The 21,308-nt window shown below is 39.2% G+C and overlaps 2 protein-coding genes across 4 annotated transcripts in view; one reads left to right on the top strand and one right to left on the bottom strand.

Moving 5' to 3' along the window:
- Positions 1-2,369: 2,369 nt before the first annotated feature.
- dbr1 (debranching RNA lariats 1) lies at positions 2,370-13,614 on the bottom strand. The gene is made up of 9 exons (XM_067987840.1): positions 13,485-13,614; positions 10,514-10,842; positions 10,071-10,195; positions 9,281-9,361; positions 8,612-8,697; positions 7,088-7,312; positions 4,495-4,575; positions 3,982-4,127; positions 2,370-3,280 (listed from the first exon to the last, which is right to left on the bottom strand). Exons 2-9 carry the CDS (start codon positions 10,708-10,710, stop codon positions 2,602-2,604), a joined length of 1,620 nt encoding a protein of 539 aa, XP_067843941.1. The 5' UTR covers positions 10,711-10,842; positions 13,485-13,614; the 3' UTR covers positions 2,370-2,601.
- Positions 13,615-13,669: 55 nt separating this feature from the next.
- Positions 13,670-21,308, top strand: part of armc8 (armadillo repeat containing 8) — an 86,592-nt gene continuing 78,953 nt past the window's right edge. The window contains exon 1 of one of the 3 annotated variants that reach the window (XM_067987834.1): positions 13,670-13,873. In XM_067987834.1, coding sequence (XP_067843935.1) covers positions 13,865-13,873 — 9 coding nt within the window. In that variant the 5' untranslated portion in view covers positions 13,670-13,864. Of the gene's footprint in view, positions 13,874-14,012; positions 14,223-14,337; positions 14,414-21,308 lie in introns of those variants that run through there. The other 2 variants (XM_067987836.1, XM_067987833.1) reach the window with 2 other exon arrangements.

Here is a 21,308-nt window from a genome sequence, read left to right as displayed (position 1 = left end):
CATCATAAATATTTTTTAAATGGAGCAATAAGGTTTTTTTTAATGGCTCTAAGTAAAACAATCCAACAATTTTTAAGGAACAGGAAACCTGCAGGAATGCAATACAAATTTCACCAATTTTCATCTTCTATACACACACTGAAGTTAGACATTATTTATCCCAAAAGCCACTGCATTCACAGCCCTATTAATAAATTGGATTTAATCTTTAGTATGGGCTACATTCTTAATTCACTGTATAAGTAGGTGTAGTTTTAAGGTGGAGAGATAAATATAAGGCACATTGCTCTGAACAGTTGTGGGTTAGGTCTTGCACTCATTCACTGACTGGAATATTGGAAATGGAATAAAGAGATAAGTGGGAGCGTGTTACAAAGCTTCAGCACACCTGACAGATCCTGATGACGTTTCAACACAGGAGTGAAGAGTAAGCCGTACATAAAGTCACCAAGGCTTAGAACATATTTAGTCACTGTCCCATTCAAGGTATTTTAATATTGTATATTTTATCATGGCCTGTAATTCAAAGGTACATGGAAATCTTTTAAAAGATACTCAGCCCATATTTAGTGCACAATAGGAAGGCAGGTGTATACAGCACTATGGAAATAAATTACCATATAGGACTCGAAGAGGGAAATTACTGGGGAAAAATATGCTGCCAATACTGAGATTTGTTCATGTGCAATATTACAGTATTTCACCTGAAGTTACTGTTATGTAATTTTAAACTGCATCTAATCCTGTACTACTAAAGACATGTGTTGAAAGTTGGTTGGATATTTACAATGATGAACAAGATGGTTCTTGAACTAGCACATGAAATGAAAGAAGTGAGAAAGCTAATTATGATGAGAGCACTGACACACTATTTTGGACTCGAGGAAACTTATGGTTAATGCAGGAAAAAATTGTTGGGGGGAAAAAAATCAGTGTGATGAAATAGGCAGGTTTAGCAACCAAGGCTAATAGAACCCACCTGTGCAGAGATCAGAATGTGTGGGAAGTCTTATCTGTCATGAGTGCATATTAGAAAAGTGAGTACGTACTAAATAAGATTATCCCACGGTTGGAAAGTCATGTGTAGTGTGCATCCAAAGTTTGGATATAAGCCCCTAGCAAGTGAGGCTCTCTGCTAGAGCTCAAAGTTGGAAATTGACTTCTCGGTAGCCATACCCATCAGTGGACAGCGGCCACAAATCAATCAGGTTGCTTGTTAAATGGACCAATAGTAAGTTACACTAAATCAGCTAATGATATTGGTTTTTAAAAGAACTTTTAGAAATCTCTAATTTGTTAAAATAGACAAACAAATCAACAACTTAAGTAATAATTATGTCCCATCGAATTATTGGGTTCTATGGGACATGACTAGTATTTGCAGTTTAATCAAATATTCCCCTCTTGTGGAGATAAAATTCACAAAGTGCATTTATTACTTGATTTTAAAAAAAATGCATCGTGAATACTTTGTAGCAAAGCCACATTACAAGACAGCATCTGTGACCAGGTTAAGTTAGGAGTAATCTAGTCTGGGCTCATGGGTAAATACAGTGTGGTACTGAGCTATTCACAGCAGGCAGGTCCTGGATTTAATCTCTGGTGTCTGCTGAGTTGGCTTATCTCAGCTCTTTGTAGTAGTGGTGTTAAATATTTGGAATCCATTGGCTTGTGAGAAAAAAAAGTCAGCCAAGCTTCCTGTTCCTAACCACTATTCAATAACCCCTACTGGAAAGGAGAGCATCACAAAAGATAAGCTCAAAAACAACCACTTAGGGGAGGTGACGTAGAGGTTCTGGTGTCAGTAGAGCTGTATTCCAGTACAAATCACTGCTTCTGAAGAGGGGAGAAGGTTGAAAATATAAAACAGATAAATGTACTGTAATGAGGGTAATTTTTTGAAAATGCTGTAATTTCCAATATCCACATTTACAAACAGAAAACTGTTAAATTGTCAAATTATTTGAAAAAGCAGACTTGAAAATAGTAATACTTATTTCAATATTACATCATTTACATGAACCAAGCAAGTTTGACAAAATTACATAGTCAATATTGGAGGGGAGAAGAGGGAAGAGGAACAGATAGAAAATTTATAAAATGGCTAGTTGCACCTGGAGGCAGATCAGAACAATGGTGCAAGTTTTCATTTTGTGAGAAATAACTTGTCTGGCAAATGAATGTCAGCTGAAAGGGACTTGAGTGTTTGGAAATGTTGCATTACGTGCCAATTTTGATTAGCTTTTTCCTGTTTGTGGGTGTAAGGGTGATGTTTAAAAAAAGGATAGCATGCGTCACATCAGCACAAGAAAATGATTTGGCTATTACACCCATCACTATCTGGACCAACTAACACATTAGAGAACCACTGTATGCATAAAATTTATTATTTCTTTAACAGTAAAAATACATTTAGTATATTCCTACACCATTTCCATACCGATCAGACATGTTTAGTAATGAAGTTTGCTGAGAAGTCCAGATTTTAGAACAAAAAACCTATGTTGATTGTAATCTAAGTCATATTCGTGTCAATCTTAAAAACTCATTGTGCACATAAGCTGCTGTTTCTGAAGTTCAGTAGCCCTCCAATGTGTATAATCATTCATTATCTTCATTCTCATTGCTTTGTGTGTGGTATATACTCTGGTTGCGCCTCTTAATTAGTTTTATTCCACTGCTTCCATTCTCATGCTCGTTACTAATTCGTTTCACAGCCTTTGAGCGTGTGCTCTTTCCTTCTCCCTCAGTCATGCTGCTGTCTCCAGACCTGTCCAATTCCTCGTTTGCAGAGTCCTGTGTCTCATCAGATGACACAATCATAGAATCAGGGAGATCTCTTGCATCAGAGAAATTTGCTGATGAGTCTGTAAAGGGGTGATCAGGGGAAGGTTCAATGGAATGTGTGCTGAGCTCCCCATTATCTTCATCATCCTCCAGTGTTATTTCATCTGGATTTATGGAAGAAGAAAGTCCAGAAGTGTCTGTGGTATAATCGCTGGGCTCCTCTGGGTTATCAGCACTGTCCATATCATCCTCTTCCTCCATAAGACCCTCATCTTCCATTTGTTTCACCTTGGCATTCAGATCAGTGAGGCCGAAGGTGGCACAGAACTCAGTTGTCTGGGGGTTAATCACGTGGACAGGTTCTCTTGACCTCTGTGGGTTTGCTGGGTCATAGACAGGGACTGTATGGCTGAAGTTACTGGGGATCTGGAGGTCATGACCTTGCTCTTCCAACAGTTCCCCAATGTCCTCTTCCGACACACTGTAGTCCCACCTGCACCAGAACAGAAGTGATCAATACAACTGTCTACAGACAACACCACAAAATATATCACAATAATACAATCAGAAACAGCAATGGAAGGGTTACAACAAAATCTATTTACCTACCTGAACACCTGTGAAGTGTATTTTTAACAGCCTGCGTTAATTGAACATTTGCTCAAAATGAAAATTAGAGGACTTGTATTGCAAAGATGTGTACAGGCTGTTGAAATACAAGTAAATGAACTGTAAAACAGATCACACATCGCCAAATATAGATCAGGTGGGATTCAAAAATTCAACCTTCAACTGGGCAGTGGGTTGGTAAGGGACGGTCCATACTGAGTACCAAACCAGTATTGGATTAAACAAGACCTTCATGCACACATCAGGGCTTTGATTTCATGCCAGTGATAATTAGAATGCACAACAGTAGAAAGCATTATAAGGTACATACTGCATACACCCACTCCCCTGTATAATTCACAGACAATGCAGAATATGGGAAGCTTGAGAACTAATTATTACATTTTAATGAGCCAATTTGAAAAAGATCCAGGGGCTGTTCATTCTGAATATGTGCATTTCTTACATCATTCTCAAATTTTCAGCTTTAAAATGTTCAGACTTCATAAACAACCTGATTTTTCACAAATGTTTGTCCTATTGTAAAATGTGTTAATTTTAATACTGTAAATAGGCTAGACTTACTTTGCATGCAGACTGTTATTTTCTGGCATGTTACATGTTTTAGAGGTGACATTAATCAAATCATTTGTTGCTTTTAGAATGGCCAGCCATTCAGAATCATACTCAAGACGATCAGGAGCGTTTGGGTCATGCTCTATTTCCACAATCTAAAGTCAGAAGAAAAAAAAAAGCATTAAAAATGCAAATTAAATTTAGCAAGATTGTAAACTATGCTGCAGCCAGATGGATACATCTAGAATGTCAAAATGCAAAACATTCTAAGGAAATGTTCTCTTCAATTGATATTTTTATTTAAAGATTTAGAAAGCAATAGGTCTTACTATTCAATTATTCTACAAGGTCAATGTACTGTTCCAACACCTGTATTGTATTTTATATCTGGCCTCTCTTGCAATAACACTGAATGAACACATGGATTGAACTACACTTTTGAAGTAGCAGAAAGAAAAAATTACAAGTCTTTGTGCTGGTAGATTTGTTTCTAATTAAAATTATAACAGTGCTGTACAATACCTGTAGAAAATCTCGGTGAGGGAGGCATTTATCCAGAGCCAAAAATTTGGTTGCTTTTGGTAGCTGCTCACCATCACTCTTCTGTAAGAAAACAAAAAAAAACTTATAATATACCTGCCGTGGTCAACGACCATGTTAAGTTGGGTCAATGTACACATGTAACAGAAACGTACACCATGGACCTCACTCATCTACACTAATATCAGGACCTCGGTAAACACTGGCTTAACCTCACCTAACTTATTTTTTAATTCGTTCTCAGAATGTGGGCGTCATTGGTAAGGCCAGCATTTATTGCCCAGATAAGATGGTGGTGGGTTGCCTTCTTGTACGGCCGAGTGGTTTACTACAACAGAGTAGCTTGCTAGGTCACTTCAGGGGACAGTTAAGAGTCAACCACAGCGTTGTGGGACTGGAGTCACATATAGGCTGGATCAGGTAAGGACGGCAGGTTTCCTTCCCTAAAAGGATATTAGTGAACGAGTTGAGTTTTTGAGAACAATCTGACAGCTTCATGGTCACTTTTACTGATAACAGCTTTTAAAAAAAAAAATGAATTGAAATTCTCAAACTGCCGAAGTGGGATTTGAACTCACATTCTCTGGATTACTAGACGAGTAACATAACCACACACTACCGTACCCGTACAACTTCCAATAAAGGGACACCCACTCTCTTCCCTCTCTCCCAAATTCACACTAGCCATTGAACTCCTGGCAGAGATTATCCAAAGGGGATAGAAGCAGGTCAGGAGCATTGCATATCTACCAATTACTCATGTTAGGAGCACTTTTGTTGTGGATAAACAAGGCTATATGATCAATTACTCCAAAAATGTATGTCATGACACTGGGAGGGGAAATCCAAATTTTAATGGACAGGGCAGGATTCAAGTATTTAGCAATCAACATGACCTTTCTTAACTATGCAAGGCAAACTACCCAACTGCCCTGGAAAATCAGGAGTACTGAAGTGATTTCCTGGTCACACTAGTCAGAAGAGCTGTCATTGTGCTACACCTCTTTCTAAATATTGCCAGCATGGATACCTTGATCTCTCTTCAGGAAACTGAAGCAGCATATTGCCAAGTTTGCTTGGGCACAGTATAGATGACTACTGGCTGTACTAGTACAGCTCATTAAGACAGCATTCTTCCCTCCCATTCCTTGATTTGGATTTCCCAATCCCTTCCTATCTCCCATGCATCTCACTAGTAAACATGCTGCTTATGACATTCGTACTAGTGCAGCAGGAGTTGCTTTTTGGTGGTCAGGTGAAGGCATATTATTGGGACTGAGCAACAGTTTTACTCTGTAAGTGAGCTGTGACATGCCTTCATCAAACGCAGGAGTGTGGTTCTATTTCATTTACAAAATTCTACAGGCTGCAACCCTGGCTGACTGTCCCTTCCCCATGTGACCCAGGAGTACTTGATGTTGACAATGGGTGCAGAAACTGGAAGTTGACAACCGTCACCTTAATGAGTACAAGAATTCACAAAAAATAAATCAGGCATAGGCTGCATGCTGGTAATATTTATTACTGTTTCACCCATCTCATGTCAGACTGTGATTGCAGAGCCCAATCCTGTTCACATACATTCACCTTCCAGCAGGAGTCACTGGATGGCAATCATGAGTGTGTCCTTTTTTTTGCCCTTCCTTAGCCCAGGTACACTGATACTAAGTGTAGTGCCCCCACTAGTGCTTTGGTTATTCAGTTAATCAACCCAGAATAGGAATCAAACCTAACGATCTGTAATCACCCCAGGTGATAGTTACCCTTTGACCCATCAGGACAGCCTCCAACAGATAAACAAAGAGGAAGTGATTCCCTCTCTTCCTCTCCCCTCAAAAATATATATATTTTTTAAAGACGAACACCACCCTAGTCACTCTGCTTGGCAAGGTGACAAAGATCATAGCCAGCAGTATCATAGAATCATACAGCATAGAAGGAGGCCATTCGGCCCATGCCAGCTCTTTGAAAGAGCTATTCAATTAGTCTCACACCCCTGCTCTTTCCCCATAGCCCTGCAAATGTTTCCTTTTCAAGTTTATATCCAATTCCCTTTTACACAGGAACATGAGTAGGCCGTTCAGCTCCTCGAGCCTCTTCTGCCGTTTGACAGTTAATAACTTTCGCTGTAAATATTTCTACTATTTTAAAAATATTTTTATCAACTCTGATAGTTATAACATATTTCACAAACCCTTGCTTCCTCCCCATCCTCAATAAAAAAGTGTATTTGAAGAGTTCCATTAGCCCAAGAAAATAATAAACATCACGTAAGTCATACTGGTAAACATCAGATTTTTGCTTCTACTGGAAATTCTGCACTAACATTAATTACAAAACTCCCGCCATATTTGAAAGTAAAAGCGAAATCCTAAATAAAACACTAAATTTCCTAATTTTCACAATGAATCAATGTGATAATGAAGAGGATGATGTTAGCAGGCACGTTTACTTTTCATCAAATATAGTCTCACTTCTCCAGTTTCATACCCCAAACAACAGTCATTTCTGTAATGTGCGAGTAAAATATGGAGTGAGGACACAGAATCTGTATCTTTCGTCTCTCATCTCTTACCGGGTGCTGCATTAAAGCTGCAAACTTCACATGTAGATGTGCTGCGAACCAATAGGAAGGTTTGAGGTGCTGCAGGATCTCAGTAGCTGCGGGGCTCCCCAAGGTGTTAGCCTCCACCTCTGACCGGAAAAAAGTCTTCCTCTTAAGGAGCTGTTTTTTGTTACCATAGTGATAGATACCTCGCGGCCAGTCATGTGACAGGAAGATGTCCATGTGTTGTTTTAACTGCAAATAAATAGAACAACGATAATGAGAGAAGTACTTCAAGGAAAACTATTGACTACAAAGTATTTGGGTTAGATGGATAGATTTTTCTTATTTTATTTAATTGGACGAGAAACTGTCAAACCAGTTTTCTTACTACAGTCAAACAAATAGGTTTGTTTGGCATATTATTCTTTGAAAGTCTTCCCATACTATTTAGAATGGAGGGGTGCAAGAATGCAGCCCGTGAGCTATTTCCTGTGGTTCCTTTCTTCTTTTCTTGCTTGTGTGCAATACGTTAGATATATTGAGAGCTTACTAAGGATGGCCCATGGTTTACTACTCTTTTCAAATCCTTTTTATGTCACATATTAAATTGCTTGCATTTCTTGTGAATTGGGAGCTTGTAGTTTGGTGTAATCCTATGCAGTTCACTCATTGATTATGGCAACAAGGATCCAGCCCTCTGCTCCAAAAGGTTACACACCTCTGATTTAGAGGCAAGGGAAAAGTTTATGCTCATGATTCCTCACATGCCAAGTTCACAATCTGAACCAGACCATCTAGAGATTGGTGGGACACTTCTTCCATCCCTAAATATAAATAAACTGGTGAGTCAAGTCACCTCAGCTGTTCTAGGCCTCCTCCTAGTAGGGGTTACTGAACAGCATCAGTAGAGGCCCATACCAATTCACAAAGCATCAATTAGCTGGAGAATGGGAAGACCCTAGAAAAGATGGTAAAATAATTTACTGTTTACACTTGAACTTTGTTCCCTGGCCTCGATTAACACCCATTTCTTTGGGCAATCATTTAATTGGCAATGTCTTTCAGGCACTAAGTGAGAAGGCTGCAGGTTCAACCCCTGATTCTACTCTGGGCAGGAAGGAAAATTGGAGAGGGATCTCCTGCTTAGTTGGCACCTCACCCTTCCCAGCAGCTAGCCAGCCAAAGGGGGCACTGATGGAAGCTTGGGAGCCTACAAGTCCAGACAGACCCAAGATAAGTTCCAGACACATTTCTTACCAAAAAAAGGAAGCCCTGCAATCGGGAGAAATTTGTCAGGCAACTGCAGCTTTACCTTTGCAAGCGATTCCTGTTCTGTATTACAATTGCACTACATCAAATAAGAATATTCCTACACTAATTTAAGGATATTACAGGAAATGGTTACACTTGGTTTGGTGTAAAACAAGTTAGATACAGAAAACTATAAAGTTAAAACTAGAAATAATTGAAAAACAATACTGTAGCAGAACAGATCAAATCACCAAACGACATGGTAATAAAAATGACGGCCACAGAATTAATTCTTCTGACCTGCTTCAGTTTGAAGACTTCAATATTTCTGACATGATATGCACTCCGCATTGTCTGCTGATTATATGGTGGATATTCAAAGTGACCTGAAAACCATAAAAATCAAACAAGAGATTTAATGGAACAGAAATTAATAATTTTTGTAATATTAAGTTTTCTTTATCACACTATACAAAACCCCATATACTGCCCTATCAAGCTGAAAACAAGTCACAGGGATACATTTCAAAGAAACTTCGGAAGTGGACCCATGTGATCATCACTTTCTTGTACTGTAATGAGGAGGCCTCCCATGTGAAGGGACTCTCTTCTCCCTCCCGCCCGCCTCCACATAGAGCAGCTTAAAATGTTATCCTAAAGTTTTATACAAATTATTGTTAACCAAGATCAGGAGTCATTGAGTCAATGACCTCCCAATTATATCACCCTGTTCCAGAAGTTGGAGTATCCTAATGCTGCTGTTGAACTAGGCTTATGCACAAATTCAGCACTGAAATCCTGCTGTAGAGGACCAAATTGCAGTCCAATTTGCCTGCTCTGCCTCCAGCAAAATCCATCCCAATAAGTGCGGCAGTGCAGTGTCAGCTCTATAACAACTGGAGCCTACACAATTTTTAGTTGGGACTCACTATTTGGGAAACTGTGTTTTGGTAAGTCACATCATTTTACCTTTTCTGTAGTCGTGTGGCTTAAAAATACCAGAGAGTCCTCCTATACGTACACCACGGTACTTCACCACACCAGCATAACCTAGAAACAAATAACAAATCTGTTACTCTTTCTGAGAAACACTTGTACATACTTACACTTACATTTGCAGGCACAGCTTGAAGGTGAGACCCTTAAAGCTGCAGCACCCCACCACAATTTTTATTATTCACACCTTGTTATAAGAAAAATAAATTCCAGCCAGTTGTCTCAAATCATTGCTGAGTTATCATTCAAATTCCGTGTCTTTTTAGGCAGAACAATTAAAAAAATAAAGCAAGGGAGACTATATATTCACACTGACTCTGCATAGCTTGCTATCAAATTTTAGATGTTAACCATGTTGTCATTCTTCCTAACCCTCCCATCACATGCACAATACTTGTAGCGCATCACAAAATTGTCGGTTAACATTTTACAGCCAATTTTAAACCCGCTTTTATTTATAAATGGAAACTTTTAACACAATTTCAAAAGAAAAGTTATTTTTGAGACTACAAAGTTTTCAGCATGGGCAAGTTATGTTTTAAAGAAATATTAGAGAACAATTTAAAGTTGAGGACTTAACGCTACTGTGTGATTTACCGATCCTTTAAAAAAAAACTTGATTCCATCTTTCCAAAGAAAGTACAATATGAATATCACTATGTCTTAGCTAAAATTTTATTATAAGACAAAACGTTAGGTTTGAAGCCTAGAATTATTGCAAGATATATTGGTACACTGTGCAAAAACTTCAGTAGTTTAATACCTAGGTAGTAAATGTTTGGTGCTACCCATCCTCCGTATGGCAACTCCTGTAAGTGATTAGAGGCTTCGTGATTGCCTCCTATGAAGATGGTGAGAACAGAGGCTTTCTTTTCTCCAGAGTAATACCTAATTTAACAATTCAACAAACACCATTTAACTTTACAAACAGTACATTTTATACAACACAGAGTAGGTTATTAAAAAGTTATATAATTTGCTGGTTAGGTACATTTTATATCAGGTATAAAAACTCTAGATGGAAATTTTCAAAATAAGTTTTACATAAACAGAAAATTAATGCAAATGCTTACTACAGCAAGCATTTCAACGCAGCAGTTTAAAGGTAGGATTCAATCTTAATTTATAAACAAATAATTTTAGTTTAGAATAGGACAAAGAAACAAAAGTGATGATATGAAAAAATGACCTTGAACACCTACTTACTTGTAGAAAGTTTGCATTTGTCTGTATTTAATGGGTACAGCCATGCAATTCATGTCAGCTTCATTCCTGACTGCTTGAAAATCTCCACAGCACAACAAGAGGTCCACCTTAACATTGTCCTTTTTCTCCAAAAACTGAATACTCTCATAGATTTTGTCCAGTTCACCATGGCAGCAGCCTTCTACAGCTACCTTCATTGTAACAGTGTGCAATAGTTTGCACTACAAGTTCCAATGAGCTGGGTGTCTTTATGAGCAATCTCCCTTCCTGGGCCCTATTTAAGCACGCTCATGTCTCAGTGTACTGACCCAATTAAACTACCATAGACTCTGAAATTAAAGAAAGGGCAATATACATTAATTACTGAAGTTAAACTTACAGGAATATATATATATATATAATACAGCTTTAAGTCTTTTCTTGCAGGCTGTTGAAGAAATAGTTAATTAAGAGACTCAAAAACAGTATACAGTTATAAACTGAATTTTAAAAGACTATTTGAAAATGTAATTGGCAGTTAAGATATGGCTGCTTAAATTCAGACAGTGAAATATGTACAAGTGTTAGTGCTATGTTAGGCCTAGATTCTGAACCAAACTATTAAAACAAAGTATAACTAACTCCATCTTCACTAAGAGGTTAAAAACTGATCAGAATTAAAAAATACCAATACATGCCTAGTCCTACAGATCATAAACAATTATCGACATGCTGTTACAGCTCTCAATTATTGTTGTACAAAATAACACAGCCATAATTAATGAAATAAAATGCTAGCAAATAAATCCTAAAAACCAGGAATAAGATACAATTTACAGTTCTGTAAGTTTAGGGGGAAAAGTAAAAAAAAATTCCTGTTCAGTTACCCATATTTCAAAGCATAGGAAACTATCTAAATAATACTGAAACTGCAATAGTAACTTATCCATTACTTTAGATTTATTACTCCAATTATATGTATTTTAGGTCCAGTCTTGAGATTCTAAATCCAGGTAGATAACATACCAGTATCTCTACTGAATTGATTAAATCTATACTTAAGTATAAATGTGAAAATTATACAAGAAAAACAGTTACAGTTTTATTCAGAACAGGGGTAAATTTGTGTAGCTGGACACAGGCTAAGTGTGACCAACAACAATGGGGAGTCATCACAAGGGAACCTGTCTAATTGGGATAGACAACTCAAAAACCTGGAATAGTCACTGCAGTAGCTGTAAAAAGGTGCAATGAAGAGAAACTAGAATTATACCCAACTAACCTTATAGAAACTGATGCGCAAGGATCTTATGCTTGTGTCCAAAAAAAGTCGTAATGAAAATTAATTTATATTAATTTCAAGTGCAGTAAAACTTCTGCTACTGCACCAAGCCTGCAATTTGAACATGGGAGGGCTGAGCAAACTGCAATGTTCATTCTTGCTTATCTGCAGCAATGTCCATAATACAACAGATTCAATGATTCCTCACTTGAGTTAAGCCAGCCTTGGGCTTAATTCACTGCTCACCCAATTCTAAAAATTGAGATAGAGGCCATATAGACAAATACAGCTGCCCTTTCAACTGCTTCTTAAATATTACTGTCAATTTCATCCCTCCTCTACTAAAACCATTGTTTCCTTGCTGGAAACGATTGATTGAGGGCTGTCGCTCTCCAGCACCATGCCTAAATAGCAATTATTCACATGTGAGCCCCGACAGGGAATATGAGCAAGCTTTTTGACTGGGGTGAGGTTCACAGCCAAGTCTGATTGTTCTTACTTGGCATCCATGCATTCACACTTCCAGAAGGGGTAACTGAATGCCTATCAAGAGCAGCTACCCTCGCCAATGGTCTCCCTAACCCACAGGGACTGAGGCCCATTGCAGCGTGCAACCTAGCTGAGATCAACTAACAGCATAAAGAAGAGATCAGAGCAACGACCTTTATCGTCCGTCCAGCTCAGCTACACCCTGGATGACTCATCGTGAGCCAGATTTTAAAAAAAGTTAGAAAACATTTAAGAGTGATTGAAAATCACAAGTGGGGAATGTAAATGCAGAAAAAAAAATCTAGGGACAGAACGTAAAATTGTGTGTGATGAATCTGATCCAGTGGCCTTGCTTATTATTACAGCAGACAGGATGGGATAACTTTCAGTGAAATTAAATTTCTTTCCTGATTTTCCAAACAAAAAGAAACACAAAATGCAGCAGCAGTTAATATAAAGTTTTTGATCCTGTCAAAACATCATTAGAAACAATTCTAGCTATTTATAAACAGGCAACATTTCACTTAAAAATAAAATCAAAGAGACTGGATTTCATCATCTCCAGAGCAACTCTACTAAAACATCTGTCTCTACCAGCAGCACAGGCACACCACAACCAGGTGGAGGGATTTGAATGTCCAAGGCTGCTAACAGGGGAATGTTACGAGTCAGATTTATTATCATAACCAGTGAAAGAGAGGACAAATTTAAACACAAACGGTGGTGTCTATTTATTTTCAGGGCTGTTAATATCAGGGAGATGTTAGGAGTGAGATTTACAAGGAGTGTTCACTATGAGAAATACAATTAAATAAACAGCCACTAATACCATATTTAAAAACAAACACAGCTTTAATCGATTTAAAAAAAAAATTCCCTCCACTCCTGGAGGTCTCGAGTCTTTGTGCAGTTTTACCCAACAGACTCGAGTCACCCTCCAATAAACCACTCGTGGCCATTACTGATCACGTGTGAGCCTATAGGTGGGCTATTTGACCACAGGAGACATCACCATCGAGCCTGTTCCACACATGCGCTCCTCCCTCTCCTTCATCAGTGGGGGTGGGGGAGCGTCTCTTGGGTCCCGGATAATGTGGCGCGGCCGGAATCGAAGATTCCTCAGCCAGGCCCGAGGCCACTAACCGGTATCTCCACAGTAACCGTGCTGACATCCACACAGACACGGAGGCTCTTTCTGCCGCATTTTGTTTTTTTTATTACCTGCTCACGCTGGGTGGTGGTGGTGGTGGTGGTGGTGCCGCCGCCGACACCTGGAAGCTGCGCCGGGAGCGGACCGAGGCCGTGACACGCAGCCAGCGACAGACGGACAACTCGGCCTCGGCGGCACCGCGCATGCGCCTCCTACAGCCCCGCCCCCCACACAGCCCCATTCAAGTAAACTCATTACAACGCGCGCCGCAACATTCAACACTTTCAACCAGAGGAAAGAAAGAGCAGAAGCGAGGCAGAGAGAAAATAACTAAACAAAAACCGTTCCGCAAACCACCCTGTGGAATAGATGTATATTACCACAAAAAAGTATAATTGTAAAAACAAAAGTCTCAAAGCAATAATTTACAGTTTATCCGAATCTGCTGCCAATGGATAAGGTAAATATAAATAATTCAAAGCCTCACTTTCGATAAATTTGGTGCGAGAGTTTTTTTTTAAACAAAACAAATAACGGACCGAGCGGTCGCGGGCCGGCGGGCGGGCGGGGCGGGGCGGGGCTCGGGGGTCTGCGGCGCCAGGGCCGCGCGCCTTTTATTGTGCGGCGCTGCCGGTGCGGGTGTGGTTTTTTTTTTGTGTGTGTGTTTTTTTTTTCGCGTGGTGTGGAAAGTGCGGACGCGGTGGTGCGGCTGCGCTGCGTTGCCGGGCCCGGCCAGGTGGGCTCGGGCGGCTCTGCTGCTGAAGATGGCGTGTCTGCTGGAGGCCCCGATGCGGATGAGCGTGCTCTCGGTGAGTATATAACCCGCTCGCACTGACTTGCCCTCCCCCCCCCAACTCCCTCCCTCCCTCTCCACACACCCCCCCCCCCTTCCTCCTCCTCCTCCCCCTTCTTTCCTCCTCCTCCTCCTCCTCTTCTTCTTCAGGCCGTGACTGGGAGCCCGAAGCGAAGGGCCGACATGTCTGCTGTGAAGCAGAAGGAGGTGGGCGGCGGCGGCGTTTCCGTATCCTGGCCAGGCTGCAGCTCTTGTGTGTTTAATGCTCGACTCTCCGGGAGTATCGTCATGCTGCAGCTCCCGGCCTGGGCCTAATGTTATTTACAGTAAACCTGCCAGTTTTAAAAAGCACCGGCCAGGCTAGGCCAGAAATCGCCAGCCTCCCTACATTTCACTGACCGTTTAATACACGAACTGCATAGCTGCAAATCCCATTTTGTTTGATTACATGTAACTCTTGACATTGTGGCATGATATATTTTTTTTAAAAAACAATATATTTTTTTGTACATATGTATCCCTTTCTAATTGGATGCATTCGGACAGAGAAACCCTATTCGCTTATTCCGTATCCATGTTCGCACTCGTTATTCTACAGCGGCCACCCCTTTAAATCGTTTTTTTAAAAAAAATCGCAATTCCTTTAGTTCAGACTGTATAAATAGTTTAACCGGCAAACCATACCCGTTGTTTCACAGACGTAGTTCTCACTGTGTAAGTATGTATTCATTAAATCATTTAAAGGGGAAGTGTTTTCCTGCTTCCTTCTACCACTTCAACAAGTTCAAGGGGGCTTTGTTAACTGTCGAAAGAAACTCGACCGGCTTATACAAATATGCTGCACAGCATAGACTGAGAAAGTTTGGAACTAAATTTATATAGGGACAGAGTTAAATTTGAGTCCAGATCAAATTAAGATTTGAAGTGGCAACGGTGGCCCAGCGGGTAGCACCCTCGCATTTTGAGTCAGAAGGTTGTGGGATCAAGTCTCACTCCAGGGAGTTGTGCACATAATCCAAGCTGACACTGCAGTGCAGTACCGAGGGAATGCTGCACTGTTGAAGGTGCCGTCTTTTGGATGAGGTGATAAACTGAGGCCCTGTCTGCCCCCTCAAGTGGATGTAAAAGATCCCATGGCACTACTCGAAGAAGAGCAGGGGAATTCTCCCTGGTGTCCTAACCAATATTTATCCCTCAACCAACACCTAAAAACAAATGACCTAGTCATTAGTGCATTGCTGTTTGTGGGACCTTGCTGTGTGCAAATTGGTTGCCGTGTTTCCTACATTACAACAGTGACTACAATTCCAAAGTATTTCATTGGTTGTATAGCACTTTAGGATATCCTGAGGTCACGAAAGGTGCTATATAAATGCAAGCCTTTTTTGTCATTTAAACATGCTTGTGTTTCTACAACCTTTCCTGAGAGTTAAAGTAATTGCCGGTACCTGATGTACCTGCCTTCATTACTGTGACATTTTATTAATAATAATAAACTTCCATTTAAATTATTCCTCATCCCAGTGACTTCAGTGGAGAAAATAAGCAATTAGATTTAAGTTTTTTTTGCAAACGTTTCAATATGGGGATTAACAAATCTTTGCTATGTCTGTAAAGAAAAATTCTCATGTGGCATAAAAAATTTCCAACAAAAATTTTGAGATTCGCCCTGCCAATTGTTTGGTGGCAAAGTGCACTCATTAATGAGATGCATCTGCATGTTGTGCAGTGAAAATAAAGTGAAATATTAGGATTGCTTGATTACAGCCTGGTTTAGAATCCTGTTGGCCCCAATTTTTCCAGCCCAGGATTTCTGAAACTCTGTGACCTAACTTCATTTTCTGGTGCGAGTCCTTTTCCAGCTGGACTGGGGACAAATTCAGCCTGGGCTGTTATAGTATGTATAGTATCTCAATTATGCAACAGAGAGATCTGAAAGTTGAGCAAGTTTTCTTGTAGCAAAATCAAAAATGTTCTAAATGGATTCAGAAAATTGAGCATTCATTTAATCAAGTTGTATTTTTCTTAATCTGGTCCAAATATATCAAACTTTGCATTGTAAACATAGCATAATGGAAAATAAATCTGGTCAGGATTACAGTTAATGGGTACAGTTTGAAAAACTGCTTGCTTTTTCCCCTGTTCTGAAAGTGGTAGCTGATGCTGTGGGGTAGTTTTGCAGATATGAGCAGTCCTCTAGCACTTATTAAAGTAGCTGTTTATGTGAGCTCAACAGTGAGTGTCAGCATACTGTTCAATCAGGAGGCATCACTGCCAAGTCCACATCTGCCCTCACTCAGTGTCCACCCATGCATACTTTTCACCAAGAGTTGTTGGATAGCAATCAGGACAAAGACCCCTGCCTGATACCATCCCACTCTCCATCAGCCTCAGGGCACAGTTTAATTTAGTGCTCCAATGGTTGTTCTGGTTGAAATCAGCTAGCTCAGCACATGCTCAGGGTTGAACCAGGTAGAAGCATTGTTAACTTAAACTTTAGGCTTTAAAAAAAAATTAGACCTGATCTGGGCTAGGCAGCAGCACGCATGCTTTAATTATCCTGAGTGCCCCCTAGTTAGGGAAGGGAAGTTGGCCCACAATTCTGCTCTGGAGCACTCGCTTAGCTATGATTGGTCACTGTCAAGGCTCTCGAGTAAATAATAACCATTTGGGGAAGGTACTGGAGGGAAAGTGATGGTGGAACATATCTACTTTAGGTAAAGGAGAGGAGCAAATGTTGAGAAAAGCAAGTTATACCTTGTGTGTTGGTCCCTCGCTCTTTAATCTGAGCCTAATGTTAAAGCTCAATGTGCAATATTGCAGTGGCACGTTGCTCCTAGGGTACTGCCATATGAAACATGAGGCACACTGATAGGGGAAGTTTAATTTATTTCCACATTTGGTTGTTCAATTATATCAACTGGTTTTGAAATGTTCCTGCTGCTAGGCCACCTTTTGATGCAAAGTTACTTTATGCCACAATATATTCACAGTAAAGAAAAAGTACTAGCTACTTTTTTTCCTCAAGATCACTCCAACCTCCAATGTGGCAATGAGATATTTCATTTTTATTACTGAACTTTCTTAGCACAAATCTTTTGTGATGTCTAATAGAATATTGATTAAAATGGCATAAACGTGAAGTTGATTTTGGAGATAAATTTGGTGTAGTTTTATCAACATTGTTAGAGTTCACACCTTTTCCTTCTGAAACAGTGATTAAGTATTGAAGTGCTGAGGCACCAGGGCACTTATTGTTTTACGTAGGAAAGAAAGAATAGCAACATTTGTAAAATAATCTTCCCGTTAGCTGTTATTCACTCAAAGTTCTGTATGAAATTGCTGATTACAGTTCAGGGACCTGATTCCAATCTGCTTGCTCAGCAGGCTCCAGCTGTGGCATGTATCATTCACTTTCAAATGGATACACTATCTAACTTAAGCCATCTGAATACTGACTAAGTTGGAATGATTATAGAATGTTTTGCAAAGTTAATTTTGCTTTTCTATGTAAGATTTTAACAACTTCAGTTGTGTTGATGCACAAGAAATTCAGTGCAACATTGTAATGCACCATTTAAAAAGTATGCTAAAAAATCTGATTTTTACATCTTAGATATTCAAATTAGCTGCGTTTAATCGATTACAATTCTCTAGATGCTTCCAATAATAAGGAGCATGCTGCTTCCAAGTGCAGATTTTAAGGATCTTTTAACCCCCCCCCCCCAAAAAAAAGTTGGGAACTCCGAGTGTAACAATGGAGGTAAGAAAAAGGGGCAGTAAAATACATCAATAAAAGTAGAATGTTGCACCAAATATTGGTAGGAGCATGTCAGTTCATTTCAGGGTTACTTCATATCTGAGACCCTTCTCAGTAGGTGTGATAAGCTTGTGATTCACAGAAACGTATTAAATGCCCCTTTTGTGTTACTTAATGACTTAAGGGGCAACATTATTTCCTTGAGTTGCACCAACATTGAACTTTTTATGGTTGAACCCAGCTGTTTGATATAATAAATTAGATCCAAATACTGCTGGGATGACAGATCTGATCTCAGATGAGAGGAAAAAGTACTAGAAGGGGTAAGACATTATTCCACCGTTCAGCATTGGTATGGTAATGGTACTAATTAGTATTGGTAGTTTTCTGTAGGTAGAAAAAAACCTGGCACTGTAATGTCTTCAAATAGATAAATGACATGGCATTGGTTCCTGGGCTAATTAAATTACTGTTACATGAGACCAATGTGCTATTTGGAAAGCAAATGGGCACAAAAGGAATGTAGCATATTTACATAGCTATTTGGTTTGTAATAAAGTGGAAAGCAGAATAACAAATGTAAAACAAGATACTGTATATTGTGTATATGTCATCTGTTGTAAACACTCTTCTGCTAAACCTACAGTAATAACGTGAGAGAAGTGTAATACCATTCTGTAAACAGTCAAGGAATAAACTCCCAGCCAAAACTGGTAATAGTGTGTAAATTAACTCTTCAAAAAAAAGTTGATTGACTACTTGCCAAGGAATGGGACTGAGTTATAAGGATTAAGTACAAGCGTAAATGATCAAATGCTGTGGAACATGTTGGCTGATGGGACGATGAGAATGTCATGCTAAGGAAGTCAGGTTGTGGTTTTCTTTGCTTTTGAGGGTAGGGGAATCTTTATTGAACCCTTCAGAGATTTCATATGCTGGTTAGTCTACAATGGAACTGGTTTGTGAAAAAGATGTACTTGATTGGCTTAATTGCCGTATCTTGTTCCATGCTTTTTATTTAGCGCTGCACTGAGAATTTTAAATTCTCTGAAAATGTAAGGAACACTAAAACCTTAATAGAAAAATATTAGGCAATCTTTGCAAACTACAAAACCAATACTAGGGAGTGAGTTAATGACTTAGATTAAAGCCTTCAGATGTTTGTAACCTGGAATTTTAAACTTTGCTTTTATGGTTTGTGAATGATTACAACTCCAATAGGTTTAATTTGCCTGTTTTTAGCACACTGGTTAACATGTTTTCATGAATTCCTATCCATGTTATTTTAATACTGCTAATCCATTTATTTTAAAATACCACTGGCAGAAATTTTTATGAATGTGAAAACTGCAAATTAAACCAGCTGGTGTCTGTTATTGGTAATGCAGAAGGAAGAAATATTCACATTAAGGAGAACTGACATTTTAATAATTGATTATGCCTGATTATTTTGTATTTATATCAAAACATCAGCTACTGAAATGTTGTCTTTTTGTTCTTGATTACTGTTTTTTTGGCAGGACATAGTAGTCAGGTGGCTGGAAAAGGAGATTGGAGCAAGAGCCAGTAGGCAATTTATTATAGGAAGGTATTACTGTTAGGTCAGACTAGAATTGGCTATTTTTTGTTTAAGTTTCAACTTTAATTGTTATAATTTTAGTGCTTTTTGAGGCCAAAATTATGGGCCAAATGTTGTAGTTAAAAAAAACTACACTGATCCTTTATGGTAACCAGCTGCAGATTACAACTAAACTTAGTGATTACATCATTTAGTTAATCATTTAGTGAGTGCCTTCAAGGACTGACTGCATAAAGTGCATAAGCTGTTGATGTCTGTTTTGAACTGCAGTTGGATTTTTAAGAGAAAAGCAATCAGACTACCCATCCAGCTGCCCCCAGTCAGATCAAAATCCCTGGTATCCCAAAAAAATGGATACCCAAAGAATGATTGCTATTTTTCTCTGGGTCTGAACAATGCTTTAAGAGACTCGAGTTTCTCACTATGTTGTCATCTAAAGCTCTCGGGGAAATTAGAAGCAGAGGTTTACAGCACAGAAGGAGGCTATTCAACCTAAAGTGTCTGCTTTACTGGAGCAATCCAAGACTATTCCCACTGCTCTACTCTTTCCCTATACCTTACTCTGCCCCAAGTATTTATCCAGTTTTCCATTAAAAGATATAATGGTCTCTGCCTCAACAATTCCCTGTTGCAAAGCATTCCATGCTCCAACAATCCTCTGTAAAGAAATTTCTCCTAACTCATTGTTGTCCAATATGCCAATCACAATTAGCCACATGTGGCTAATTGTGAAGAACATTTACCTGTATTGTGTGTACGGTGCTTTCTACTAACATTAGTGCATGTGGTTAAAACAGTGTAGCCACGCCAGTGATTTATAATGGGCAAATGTTCTAACCTTTCTCCTAACTCTTGGATCATCAATTTTAAATTGATCACCATCATCAAACTCCCTAACCAGAGGAAATTGTGTCTCCCTTTTCACTATCAAAACCATCATTTTTCTTTAAAAAACCTCTTAAATCTCCTCCTTGCCCTCTGCTCCAGTAGATGAGTATCTCAAGTCTCTCCTCACAAGCGTAGTTTCCCATCCTTGGCATCATCCTGGTGAAATTTGCTGTACTGTCCTTAATGTTCTTTCTATAGTGGGGCACCCAAAATCGCTGTACTCTTAACTGATTGAGCCACTGTTTTGTACAAATTTATCATTGCTTATTTATTCTTGTACTCTTTGCCCCATTTATAAAACCCAAATGCTATGAACCTTTTTTATTGCTTTTATCTCCTTACACTCCTACCTCCAGGGAATTCATGTATTTGAGCCCCGCGGTCTCGGTTCATCCACACTCGCCAGTGTCTTTCCATTGAATGTATACCCCTATTCCTTGTTTTTCCTCCCAAAACTTATCACCTCACGTTTATCCACTTTAAATTGCATCTGTCATTTGCCTGCCCATCACACAAACCAGTATGTTTTTCTGAAGTCTTCTATAGTCATTGTTTCCCAAACCCCTTTTGTGTCATCAACAAATTTCAAGATTCTGCTCCCTATGCCCAAGTCCCAATCACCCACAGGTATCCATTATTCTCACTCTTCAAAAGTAACATTTTCACAAGTTGGACAGGTCTTAGTTATTAAGTTACATTTCATTATAATTCTGTGAACTTTCTAATTGGGCTGTTAAAGCATTCTATTGTAGATTTTTACTTTGACAGTAAATCCAGGAATTAATTGAGTGAAATTGCAGTATCGCATAAGACAGTTTATTCCATAAGTTTAGGCTTTATCTGTGTACAAATTAATCCTCCTTTAATGGGATAAC

Source organism: Heptranchias perlo, chromosome 7, assembly GCF_035084215.1.
Source record: "Heptranchias perlo isolate sHepPer1 chromosome 7, sHepPer1.hap1, whole genome shotgun sequence".
NCBI lineage: Eukaryota > Metazoa > Chordata > Chondrichthyes > Hexanchiformes > Hexanchidae > Heptranchias > Heptranchias perlo.
This window is presented reverse-complemented; position numbering and strand designations above follow the sequence as displayed.